Below are 14,224 nucleotides of genomic sequence, written 5' to 3' on the forward strand. Positions count from 1 at the left end.
TCCACAGAGGAACTCTAGAGCTCGACCGCAGTTTGGAACGGGCGACCAGCTCTAGGAAGAGTCTTGGTGATTCCAAACTTCTTCCATTTAAGAATGATTGAGGCCATTGTGTTCTTGGGGGACCTTCAATGCTGCAGAAATGTTTTGGCACGCTTCCCCAGATCTGCGCCTCGACACAATCCTGTCTCGGAGCTCTACGGACCATTCCTTCGACCTCATGGCTTGGTTTTTGCTCTGACATGCACTGTCAACCGTGGGGCCTAATATAGACAGGTGTGTGCCTTTCCAAATCATGTCCAATCAGTTGAATTTACTACAGTTGGACTCCAAGTTGTAGAAACATCTCAATGATCAAGTCTCAAAGGAAAGGGTCTGAATACTTATGTAAATAAGATATTTCAGTTTTTTTATTTGAAATTTGCGTAACATTTGAAACCAGTTTTTTTTGGGGGGGCTGTGTAGATTGAGGAATACATTTAATTGAATCCATTTTAGAATAAGGCTGTAACGTTTAGCAATCCAGGTTTGTCTCTTTCAGTCTTCTCTTACGGTGTTCTGGTGTTGATGTGAAGGAGTGGTACCTTACTCAGCTGTGGTTGGTGTGACACACATGTTCTCTCTCTGTCTCTTCTGTGCGTGTGCCTGGGGCAGGTACTGGGAACGTGGTGGAGGGGGTCGGGTCGTGCCGGCACCAAACTCTTCCAGGACTTCCAGATGCTCAGCAGAATCTGGACCCATCCCTGGTGCCTGCAGCTGGACTACATCAGCAAGGAAAACAAGGTATACACAGACGGACTCACACACACTCATCAGCTAAGAAAACAGGTTGAGGGAACGACATTGGGTCTGTATCAGCTGCCCCAATCACCCACTAACCGACACGCTATCACCCATTGAGCAACCCCAGGAGAACATACTAACACGCCACAGTAAACCCCAGGAGAACATATAAACACGCTACACTCAACCCCAGGAGAACATACTAACACGAGTTTCACCCTCAACCCCAGGAGAACATATAAACACGCTACACTCAACCCCAGAGAACATACTAACACGCAGAGTATCACATTGAAACCCCAGGAGAACATACTAACACGTATCACCCACTAAAACCCCAGAGAACATACTAACACGCTACACTGAAACCCCAGAGAACATATAAACACGCTACACTCAATCCCCAGGAGAACATACAAACACGCATTGAGCACTCAACCCCAGGAGAACATATAAACACGCTACACTCAACCCCAGGAGAACATACTAACACGAGTATCACATTGAAACCCCAGGAGAACATATAAACACGCCCACACTCAACCCCAGGAGAACATACAACACGCTATCACATTGAGCAACCCCAGGAGAACATACTAACATGCTTCACTAAACCCCAGGAGAACATACTAAGGGGGCTGACTGTGTCTTAGGGGGAGGCTGACCCTGTGTCTTAGGGGCGGCTGACCCTGTGTCTTAGGGGGCGGCTCACCCATTGTGTCTTAACAGGGAGCAGAGCTCACCCATTGTCTTTAACAGAGGGAGTATCACCCATTGAGCTTTAACAGGGCCCAGAGTATCACCCATTGAGCTTTAACAGGGCCCAGGTATGACCTGTGTCTTAACAGGGCCCAGAGTATCACCCATTGAGCTCTTAGGGGGCCAGAGTATCACTGTGTCTTAGGGGGCCGGCTGACTGTGTCTTAGGGCCAGGCTGACTGAGTCTTAACAGGGCCCAGAGTATGACCCATTGTGTCTTAGGGGGCCCAGAGCTGACTGTGTCTTAACAGGGGCCGGCTGACTGTGCTTAACAGGGGCCAGAGTATCTGACATTGTCTTAACAGGGGGCCCGAGCTGACTGTGCTTAACAGGGGCCAGAGCTGACCCTGTGTCTTAACAGGGGGCCAGAGTTTCGGACTGTGTCTTAGGGGGCAGAGTATCGGACTGAGTCTTAAGGGAGGCCCAGGACCCTGTGTCTTAACAGGGGCCCAGGACTGTGTCTAACAGAGGGGCAGAGCTGACTGAGTCTTAGGGGCCAGAGTGACCCTGTGTCTTAACAGGGGCCCGGACTGTGTCTTAACAGGGGCCCAGAGTTTCACTGTGTCTTGGGGGGCCCAGGACTGTGTCTTGGGGGAGGCCCAGGACTGTGTCTTAACAGGGGCCCAGGACTGTGTCTTGGGGGCGGCAGGACTGTGTCTCAGGGGCCCGGACTGACTGTGCTTTAACAGGGGGAGGGCTGACCCATTGTGCTCTAACAGGGCCCAGGGCTCACTGTGTCTAACAGAGGGGAGGGCTGACCCTGTGTCTAACGGGGCCCAGGGCTGACTGTGTATAACAGGGGGAGGGCTGACCCATTGTGTCTAACAGAGGGGAGGCTCACCCATTGTGTCTAACAGGGCCCAGGGCTGACTGTGTCTAACAGGGGGAGGGCTGACTGTGTCTAACAGGGGAGCTCACCCTGTGTATAACAGGGGGGCTGACCCTGTGTCTAACAGAGGGGGCTGACTGTGTCTGGGGGAGGGCTGAGTATCACTGTGTCTGGGGGAGTTTCACCCATTGACTGTGTCAGGGGGTCACCCATTGGGCTGACTGTGTCTTGAGGGGGCGCTGACTGTGTCTTGAGGGGGAGTATCACCCTGTGTCTTAACAGAGGGGTTTCACCCTGTGTCTTAACAGAGGGGGGCTGACTGTGTCTAACAGGGGGGCTCACCCTGTGTCTTAACAGGGGGGCTGACTGTGTCTTGGACTGGGGCTGACTGTGTCACCCTGGGGCTGACTGTGTCTTGGACTGGGGTATGACTGTGTCTTAACAGGGAGCTGACATTGTCTATAACTGGGGCTGACTGTGTCTATAACTGGGGCTGACTGTGTCTTGGACTGGGGTATGACTGTGTCTTGGACAGGGGCTGACTGTGTCTTGAGCTATAACTGGGGCTGACTGTGTCTTGGACTGGGGCTGACTGTGTCTTGGACTGGGGCTGACTGTATCACCCTTGAGCTTTAACTGGGCCCAGACTGTGTCTTGGCTTTAACAGGGGAGACTGTGTCTTAACAGGGGGCTGACCCATTGTGTCTAACAGAGGGGGCTGACTGTGTCTTAGAGTATCACCCATTGAGTATCACCCATTGAGCTTTAACAGGGGAGTATCACCCATTGTCTAACAGGGGAGGGCTGACTATCTTGAGGGGGAGGGCTGACTATCTTGGGGGGAGGGCTGACTGTGTCTTAACAGAGGGGGGGCTGACCCTGTGTCTAACAGAGGGGGCTGACTGTGTCTTAGACTGGGGCTGACTGTGTCTTAGACTGGGGCTGACTGTGTCACCCTTGGCTTTAACTGGGGCTGACTGTGTCTTGGACTGGGGCTGACTGTGTCTTAGGGGGGCTCACCCTGTGTCTTAGGGGGCTGACTGTGTCTTAACAGGGGGGCTGACTGTGTCTAACAGGGGGGCTGACTGTGTCTTAACAGGGGGGCTGACTGTGTCTTAACAGGGGGCAGACTGTGTCTTGAGGGGGCTGACTGTGTCTTGAGGGGGCTGACTGTGTCTTAACAGGGGAGCTGACTGTGTCTTAACAGGGGGCTCACTGTGTCTTAACAGGGGGCTGACTGTGTCTTAACAGGGGGGCTGACTGTGTCTTAACAGGGGGCTGACTGTGTCTTAACAGAGGGGGGCTGACTGTGTCTAACAGGGGGCTGACTGTGTCTTGGGGGCTCACTGTGTCTTAACAGGGGGCTCACCTGTGTCTTAACAGGGGGCTGACCCTGTGTCTTAACAGGGGGCTGACTGTGTCTTAACAGGGGGGCTGACTGTGTCTTAACAGGGGGCTGACTGTGTCTTAACAGGGGGCTGACTGTGTCTTGGGGGCTGACTGTGTCTTAGAGGGGGCTGACTGTGTCTTAACAGGGCCCAGTGACTGTGTCTTAGGGGGCTGACTGTGTCTTAACAGAGGGGGGCTTACTGTGTGTCTTGTGTTTTAGCTTTAACAGAGGGTAGTTTCACCCATTGAGGACAGCATGGAGAGTTTCATCCCATTGGAGACCGAGGAATCTTCTTTAAGCATGACCTCTGAGGACATTGAGAAACAGAAAAAGTAATTTTCAGGGACACAAGGCCCAAGTTTCAATGGGTGATACTCAGGGCCTCTGTTACCCAGCTAACAGAGGGTGTATCACCCATCGCGCTATAACAGAGGCCTCTGTTATAGCTCAATGAGCTATAACAGAGGCCCAGAGTTTCACCCATCGAGCTATAACAGAGGCCCAGAGTTTCACCCATCGCGCTATAACAGAGGCCCAGAGGGAGAATAGGCAACAAAATATTGAAGTGCCTTTGAACGGGGTATGGTAGTAGGTGCCAGGCGCACCGGTTTGTGTCAAGAACTGCAACGATCCTGGGGTTTTCACACTCGAACAGTTTCCTGTGTATATCAAGAATAATCCACCACCCGAAGGACATTCGGCCAACTTCACACAACTTTGGGAAGCATTGGAGTCAACGCTTTCGACACTTTGTAGAGTCCGTGCCCCGACAAATTGAGGCTGTTCTGAGGGGCAAAAGGGAGCGCAACTCAATATTAGGAAGGTGTTCTTAATGTTTTGTACACTGTGTATATTCCTTACCACATTCATCCTGCCCAATCACAGGTAGGCATTTGGATATGAGCAAAGCATCTGTTTTCTGCAGTAGCCTTTTTGTATTGTACTGTAAAGTGTGAAGGTCAATCGAAGTGTGTTGAGTAGAGGTGTGAAAATCAGAGCTTTGTGCAGCGCACGGGCAGAACCAATAGGAAATGGGGACAGGCATCCTGAGGGGGCGGGGCCAACTTCGTGGTATCACCATATTACTCTGTATCGTGATACTTGGTCTGGCATCACTTTGTTGGTCAAATGTTGGTATTGTGACAACCCTACTCTGGGAAAATAGGTACATTTTCTAGCAAGTTTACAGGTTGTTTCTTGTCTGACATTTTATCACCTGACTGTCTTACAACGTTGCTCTGCTCTGCCCCCCCCTGTAGGAAGAAGAAGCGGGGGAAGGCCAGGAAGAAGGACAGTGACTCAGACAGTGACGCTCTCGAGGTGATTAAGGAGTGGAACACCAGCTCCCGAGGGGGAGACCCCTCCAGCCGCAACCGGGCGGAGCCACAGGAGGAAGGTATAGAAATAGAATTATATAGAGCCTGTAGATTGTTACCTGACTAGAAATGTACAGTTATAATGTTATGTTGTTATATATATAATGTGTGTGTTTTATTTTTTAAAGGTTAATACATTAAATTATCATTGTCGTAAGTGTTCAGCTCCCTGAGTCAATAGATGTTAGAAACACCTTTGGTAGCGACTACAGCTGGGAGTCTTCTTGGTTAACTCTCATAAGAGCGTTGCACACCTGGATTGTACAATTTTGTAATCGCCCATATAATCATCTACTCTAAATTCTTCAAGCTCAGTCAAATTGGTTGTTGATCATTGCTACGCAACCATTTCAACGAGATGTAAGTCAAAACTGCCAGTCGGGAACATTCACTGTCTTGGTAAGCAACTCCAGTGTAGAATTGGCCTGTCATGCTGAAAGGTGAATTCATCTCCCAGTGTCTGGTGGAAAGCAGACTGAAGCAGGTTTTCCTCTAGGAATTTGCCTGTGCTTAGCTCCATTCCGTTTCCTTTTTGTCCTAAAAAAAACTCCCTGGTTTTGTCCACTTACAAGCATACCCATAACATGATGCAGCCACCGCCATGCTTGAAAACATGGAGAGTGGTACTCAGTGATGTTGGAACATAAGCCTTTGCACTTTGGCCGAAGAGCGTTCCAAGTTATGGAATATTTTTTTATTCCCTGTGTGTGTATTTTTTTCACTCTGTCATTGAGGTCATTCTTGTGGAGTCACTACAATGTTGTTGATCCATCCTCAGTTTTCTCCCATCACATCCATTGAACCCTGGTAGATGTTTTAAAATGACCAGTGGCCTCATGGTGACACCTCAGAGCTGTTTCCTTCCTCTCCTGCAGCTCAGTTCAGGAGGACTGTTGTCTCGTTGATTTGCCTGGTTGGTTTAATATGCTGAACGAAAATATAAATGGTTTAATATGCTGAACGAAAATATAAATGCATCAAGGTTTTTACTGAGTTACAGTTCATAGACGGACATCAGTCAATTGAAATAAATTCATTACACCCTAATCAATGATTACACAGGACTGGGTGCTGGTGGGCACCGGGAGGGCATAGACCTTGTCCTTGTGAGCCAGGCCCAACCAATCAGAATGAGTTCTTCTCCACAAAAGTCCTTATTACAGACAGAAACGGTTCATAGCGTCCCACCTCGTCAACAGCCAGTGAAAACTGCAGGGCGCCAAATTCAAAACAACAGAAATCCCATAATTAAAATTAATTAATTAAAATTAATTAAAATTCCTCAAACATACATGTATTTTAAAGATACACTTGTTGTAAATCCAGCCGATTTCAAAAAGGCTTTACGACGAAAGCAAACCAAACGATTATGTTAGGTGAGTGCCTATTCACAGAATAACACAGCCATTTTTCCAGCCAAAGAGAGGATTCACAAAAAGCAGAAATATAGATCAAATTAATCACTAACCTTTGATGATCTTCATCAGATGACACTCATAGGACTTCATGTTACACAATACATGTATGTTTTGTTCGGTAAAGTTCATATTTATGTCCAAAAATCCGAGTTGTGGTCAGAAATGCATTGTCTCAAACAAACATCCGGTGAAAGTGCAGAGAGCCACATCAAATAACAGAAATACTCATCATCAACATTGATAAACTATACAAATGTTTTCATGGAAATATAGATAAACTTCTCCTTAATGCAACCGCTGTGTCCCATTTCAAAAAAACGCTTTACGGCGAAAGCATACTTTGCTATTATGTAAGGTCAGCTCCTAGCCACAGAAACGCATGCATGCATTTTCCAGCCAAGGAGTGTCATGAAAGTCAGAAATAGCATTAAAATTAATCACATACCTTTGATGATCTTCATCTGGTGGCTCTCCCAGGTCTTCATGTTAGACAATAAATGTTTGTTTTGTTCGATAATGTCCCTCTTTATGACCAAAAACCTCCTTTTTGTTCGCATGGTTTGTCCAGTAATCCGAATGCAGAAGGCGCGTGCACTAATTCCAGGACGAAAAGTTTTTAAAAAGTAGAATAAAAGTTCATAGAAACATGCCAAACGATGTTTAAAATCAATCCTCGGGTTGTTTTTGTCATAAATAATCAATAATATTTTAACCGGACAAAAGCTTCGTCAATAGGAAAGGAGAAACAAGAAAGGTGCGTTCCTGATCAGGCACATGGCTGATGAATGGAAATGTCCACTGGCCACTGATTGAAAGTGCTGTATCTCCCTCATTTTTCAGAGTAAAAGCCTGAAACAATGCCTAAAGACTGGTCACATGTAGAGGAAGGCACAGAGCTCGTGAAGTGGGTCCTAAGTCTTTGTATGGTGGATAGGCTTTCAATGGAAAAACAGCGTTTCAAAATAATAGTACTTCCTGGATGGATATTCCTCAGGTTTTCACCTGCCATATCAGTTCTGTTATACTCACAGACATTATTTTAACAGTTTTGGAAACTTTAGAGTGTTTTCCATCCAAATCTACGAATTATATGCATATCCTATATTCTGGGACTGAGTAGCAGACAGTTTAATTTGTGCATGCTTTTCATCCGAAATTCAGAACGCTGCCCCCTACCCTAGGGAAGTTAAACTACAGCTGGCCCAGAACAGAGCTGCACGTCTTGCTCTTCATTGTAACTAGAAAGTTCATATAGATACTACGCATGTCAGTGTCTTGGCTGAGAGTTGAGGAAAGACTGACTGTCACTACTTGTTAAAATAAACATAGTTGGAAATTCCAAATTGTTTGCGTAATCAACTTACACACAGCACCAACACTTATCACACCAGCATTGCCACCAGGGGTCTTTTCCAGAAAAAATGTACAGAAACATACAGTATTATACAGAGCCGAACTCCCATCTTATCTAGCGCAAGTGAAGCAACACAACTCCTCTCCCCCATGTGACCTGCTTGTTGTGTACTGTTCTACATGTTAATGATTTAAAATGTATGTATATTAAGTATTTTGTCTAATTTTTCGTTATGTGTCGGACCCCAGTAAGACTAGCTGTCACTAATCCTAATGAAAAAATATATAAATTCTTACCCTCTGCCCTCCCCAGTGCGTCCGGCCTCCAGCCCTGGCACCAGGAGTCCTGACTGGCACAAGGAGTTTGTTACGGAGGCTGACTCTGAGATCCTGGAGCATTCTGGGAAAATGGTGCTGCTGTTTGAGATTCTCCGCATGGCCGAGGAGGTGGAGGACAAAATGTAAGTAACTATAATATACATTTGAGGTGGAAGAAGAACCAGAAACCCACCAATTCAAAGAGAAATAATTTTACATACAGCTTCATTATTACATTTCTTTGTATTATTTTCACTGCATCATGGACACAGATGTTTCGGCTTTACAGCCTTCAGTGTACAATTTTATTTAAATTCAAAACGATGTGAAGAACATCCTTTGATCACCAGCTTCATAAATATGTTTATCGACGACGGTGACCGTAAGTACATATCGAAACCAGAAGCTATGGTTTAAAGGCAACATCATCACCGAGCTAAAGCCTAGAGCAGCAACTTTCAAGGTGTAGGACACTAATCCGGACGTTTGTAAGAAATCCCGCCCTCAGACGAACCATCGAATGGGCAAAGCGTCAATACAGGACTAAGATCGAATCATACGACACCGGCTCTGACGCTCAGCGACGTGACAGGGCTTGCAAACTATTACAGACTACAAAGGGAAACCTGCCGTGAGCTGCACAGTGATGCAAGCCTACCAGACGGGCTAAATGCCCTTTTTTGCTTGCTTTGAGGAAAGCAAAACAGAAGCATGCATGAGAGCACCAGCTGTTCCGAACGACTGTGTGATCACGCTCTCTGTAGCCGATGTGAGCAAGACCTTTAAACATGTCAACAATGGTGCCAGACGGATTACCAGGACGTTACTTTTATGCTCGCTTCGAGGCAAGCAACACCGAATCATATATGAGAGCACCAGCTGTTCCGGATGACTGTGTGATCACGCTAGCCGTAGCTTTTAAACAGATCAACTTTCACAGGTCGCGGGATAGCACGGATTACCAGAACGTGTACTCTGAGCATGCGCAGACCAACTGGCAAGTGTCTTCACTGACAGGTTCAACCTGACCGAGTCTGTAATACCAAGATATTTCAAACAGACCACCACAGTCCCTGTGCCCAAGAATGCGAAGGTAACCTGCCTAAATGACTACTGCCCTGTAGCACTCACGCTGGTAACCATGAAGTTCTTTGAAAGGCTGGTCATTGCTCACATCAACCCCATTATCCCAGAAACCCTAGACCCACTCAAATTTGCATACCACCCCAACAGATCCACAGATGATGCAATCTCTATTGCAATCCACACTGCCCTTTCCCACCTGGACAAAAGGAACACCTATGTGAGAATGCTATTCATTGACTACAGCTCAGCGTTCAACACCATAGTGCCCTCAAAGCTCATCAATAAGCTAAGGACCCTGGGACTTAACACCTCCCCCTCCAACTGGATCCTGGACTTTCTGACGGGCCGCCCCCAGGTGGTAAGGGTAGGGAACAACACATCTGCCACGTTGATCCTCAACACAGGGGCCCCTCAGGGGTACGTGCTTAGACCCCTCCTCTACTCCCTGTTCACTCACGACTGGGTGGCTAGGCATGACTCCAACACCATCCTTAAGTTTGTTGACAACATCGAGGGTCAGAGACCTGGCAGTGTGGTGCCAGGACAACAACCTCTCCCTCAATGTGATCAAGACAAAGGAGCTGATCGTGGACTACAGGAAAAGGAGGGCCGAATGGGCCCCATTCACATCGACGGGGCAGGTCGAGATTTTAAAGTTTCTTGGTGTCCACATCACCAACGAACTATCATGGTCCAGACAGTTATGAAGAGGCCACTCCAGGTGTCGTCCCACCTAAATACATATCAGTTCATCACCACAAAGGAGGAGGTTGGGGACAAAGTGTAAGGAGACAAGCTCTGAAAACACTCTTGAGACAAGAAGAATTGATCAATGCTAAGTGCTTGAATGAAACGCTTAAATGGCGCATTTTTCATGTTTTCAAATGTCCTGTTAACTTGACAGACAGTCCAGTGATGGTGTGATGTTGACAGTGTCTTCTGTCCCCTCGTCAGTCTGGTGTTCAGTCAGTCTCTGATCTCTTCTGTCCCCTCGTCAGTCTCTGATCTCTACTGTCCCCTCGTCAGTCTGGTGTTCAGTCAGTCTCTGATCTCTTCTGTCCCCTCGTCAGTCTGGTGTTCAGTCAGTCTCTGATCTCTACTGTCCCCTCGTCAGTCTCTGATCTCTACTGTCCCCTCGTCAGTCTCTGATCTCTACTGTCCCCTCGTCAGTCTGGTGTTCAGTCAGTCTCTGATCTCTACTGTCCCCTCGTCAGTCTGGTGTTCAGTCAGTCTCTGTCTCTTCTGTCCCCTCGTCAGTCTGGTGTTCAGTCAGTCTCTGTCTCTTCTGTCCCCTCGTCAGTCTGGTGTTCAGTCAGTCTCTCATCTCTCTGGACCTGATTGAAGACTTCCTGGAGCTGTCTGGCCGAGCCAAAGAGGAGGAGAAACCTTCTCCCTACAAAGGTACTGTACTGCCCTACACCCTAACCCCTCCCCCCTAGAAGAGAGGGACAACCCTCTCATTACAGAGGTAGTCCCAGGACACTGTCCACAAACAACCCCGAGCTTAGTGTTTCCCAACCTCGTCCGTTATGTGCACCACCGGCTCACTGGACCACACCGCTGACCACACCGCTGACCACACCACTGACCACACCGCTGACCTGACCACTGACCACACCACTGACCTGACCACTGACCACACCACTGACCACACCACTGACCACACCGCTGACCACACCGCTGACCACACCGCTGACCTGACCACACCACTGACCGCTGACCACACCACTGACCTGACCACACCACTGACCTGACCACACCACTGACCACACCGCTGACCTGACCGCTGACCTGACCACACCACTGACCTGACCGCTGACCACACCACTGACCTGACCGCTGACCACACCACTGACCTGACCACTGACCACACCACTGACCACACCACTGACCACACCACTGACCTGACCACACCACTGACCACACCACTGACCTGACCACACCACTAACCTGACCACTGACCACACCACTGACCTGACCACACCACTGACCTGACCTGACCACACCACTGACCTGACCACTGACCTGACCGCTGACCACACCACTGACCACTGACCACACCACTGACCTGACCACCCCGCTGACCACACCACTGACCACTGACCACACCACTGACCTGACCACTGACCACACCACTGACCACACCACTGACGACTGACCACACCACTGACCACACCACTGACCTGACCACTGACCACACCACTGACCACACCGCTGACCTGACCTGACCACACCACTGACCACACCGCTGACCTGACCACACCACTGACCTGACCGCTGACCACACCACTGACCTGACCGCTGACCACACCACTGACCTGACCACTGACCACACCACTGACCACACCACTGACCACACCACTGACCACACCACTGACCTGACCACACCACTGACCACACCACTGACCTGACCACTGACCACACCACTGACCTGACCACACCACTGACCTGACCTGACCACACCACTGACCTGACCACTGACCTGACCGCTGACCACACCACTGACCACTGACCACACCACTGACCTGACCACCCCGCTGACCACACCACTGACCACACCACTGACCTGACCACTGACCACACCACTGACCACACCACTGACCACACCACTGACCACACCGCTGACCTGACCTGACCACACCACTGACCACACCGCTGACCTGACCTGACCACACCACTGACCTGACCACACCGCTGACCTGACCACACCACTGACCTGACCACTGACCACACCACTGACCTGACCACTGACCTGACCGCTGACCACACCACTGACCTGACCACACCACTGACCTGACCACTGACCACACCACTGACCTGACCACTGACCTGACCACTGACCACACCACTGACCTGACCGCTGACCACACCACTGACCTGACCACACCACTGACCTGACCACATGTCCTGATCTCTTCTGGTGTGGGAGGACAACCTCAACATGCAGACGATGTCTCTGGGGGACGGTGTCTCTGGGGGACGGTGTCTCTGGGGGACGATGTCTCTGGGGGCGGTGTCTCTAGGGGACGGTGTCTCTGGGGGACGGTGTCTCTGGGGGACGGTGTCTCTGGGGGACGGTGTCTCTGGGGGACGGTGTCTCTGGGGGGACGGTGTCTCTGGGGGGACGGTGTCTCTGGGGGACGGTGTCTCTGGGGGGGACGGTGTCTCTGAGGGGGCGGTGTCTCTGGGGGGCGGTGTCTCGGGTGGAAGCGCATGTTAGACCGCTGCACCACTCAGGATCCCAAAACATAAGAATAAAGTGACTGATCAACAGTAGCAGATCCCGATGTTTTGGATTTAAATTCCTCTCACCACAAATTGGACTGAAATGTTTTGTACCTCAATACCAGGCTTATATCACTAAACTAACTACTGATGGATAGGAGGACGGTTCTGTCCTCAATAGGTATTCCCTATATAGGGCACTACCTCTATGGGCCCTGGTCTAATGTAGTGCACTACCCTATGGGCCCTGGTCTAATGTAGTGCCCTACCCCTATGGGCCCTGGTCTAATGTAGTGCACTACCTCTATGGGCCCTGGTCTAATGTAGTGCACTACCTCTATGGGCCCTGGTCTAATGTAGTGCACTACCTCTATGGGTCCTGGTCTAATGTAGGGCACTACCCTATGGGCTCTGGTCTAATGTAGTGCACTACCCTATGGGCCCTGGTCTAATGTAGTGCACTACCCTGTGGGCCCTGGTCTAATGTAGTGCACTACCTCTATGGGTCCTGGTCTAATGTAGTGCACTACCTCTATGGGCCCTGGTCTAATGTAGTGCACTACCTCTATGGGCCCTGGTCTAATGTAGTGCACTACCTCTATGGGCCCTGGTCTAATGTAGTGCACTACCCTGTGGGCCCTGGTCTAATGTAGTGCACTACCTCTATGGGTCCTGGTCTAATGTAGTGCACTACCTCTATGGGCCCTGGTCTAATGTAGTGCATTACCCTGTGGGCCCTGGTCTAATGTAGTGCACTACCCTGTGGGTCCTGGTCTAACGTAGTGCACTACCTCTATGGGCCCTGGTCTAATGTAGTGCACTACCTCTATGGGCCCTGGTCTAATGTAGTGCACTACCTCTATGGGCCCTGGTCTAATGTAGTGCACTACCTCTATGGGTCCTGGTCTAATGTAGGGCACTACCCTATGGGCTCTGGTCTAATGTAGTGCACTACCCTATGGGCCCTGGTCTAATGTAGTGCACTACCCTGTGGGCCCTGGTCTAATGTAGTGCACTACCTCTATGGGTCCTGGTCTAATGTAGTGCACTACCTCTATGGGCCCTGGTCTAATGTAGTGCACTACCTCTAGGGGCCCTGGTCTAATGTAGTGCACTACCTCTATGGGCCCTGGTCTAATGTAGTGCACTACCTCTATGGGCCCTGGTCTAATGTAGTGCACTACCTCTATGGGCCCTGGTCTAATGTAGTGCACTACCTCTATGGGCCCTGGTCTAATGTAGTGCACTACCTCTACTACCCTATGGGCCCTGGTCTAATGTAGTGCACTACCCTGTGGGTCCTGGTCTAATGTAGTGCACTACCTCTATGGGCCCTGGTCTAATGTAGTGCACTACCTCTATGGGCCCTGGTCTAATGTAGTGCACTACCCTGTGGGCCCTGGTCTAATGTAGTGCATTACCCTGTGGGCCCTGGTCTAATGTAGTGCCCTACCCCTATGGGCCCTGGTCTACTGTAGGGCACTACCTCTATGGGCCCTGGTCTAATGTAGTGCATTACCCTGTGGGCCCTGGTCTAATGTAGTGCACTACCCTGTGGGCCCTGGTCTAATGTAGTGCACTACCCTATGGGTCCTGGTCTAATGTAGTGCACTACCCTGTGGGCCCTGGTCTAATGTAGTGCCCTACCCTATGGGTCCTGGTCTAATGTAGTGCCCTACCCTATGGGTCC

At 49.6% G+C, this 14,224-nt stretch overlaps 1 protein-coding gene across 1 annotated transcript in view; it reads left to right on the forward strand.

The window, feature by feature from the left end:
- Positions 1 to 14,224, forward strand: part of LOC124011565 (transcriptional regulator ATRX-like) — a 96,508-nt gene that overhangs the window by 45,008 nt on the left and 37,276 nt on the right. The window contains 6 exon segments of the mRNA XM_046325022.1: positions 652 to 670; positions 672 to 791; positions 4,004 to 4,090; positions 5,018 to 5,154; positions 8,219 to 8,366; positions 10,610 to 10,710. Coding sequence (XP_046180978.1) covers positions 652 to 670; positions 672 to 791; positions 4,004 to 4,090; positions 5,018 to 5,154; positions 8,219 to 8,366; positions 10,610 to 10,710 — 612 coding nt within the window.

The sequence above is a fragment of the Oncorhynchus gorbuscha genome, linkage group LG23 (assembly GCF_021184085.1).
Source record: "Oncorhynchus gorbuscha isolate QuinsamMale2020 ecotype Even-year linkage group LG23, OgorEven_v1.0, whole genome shotgun sequence".
In the NCBI taxonomy this organism is placed as follows: domain Eukaryota; kingdom Metazoa; phylum Chordata; class Actinopteri; order Salmoniformes; family Salmonidae; genus Oncorhynchus; species Oncorhynchus gorbuscha.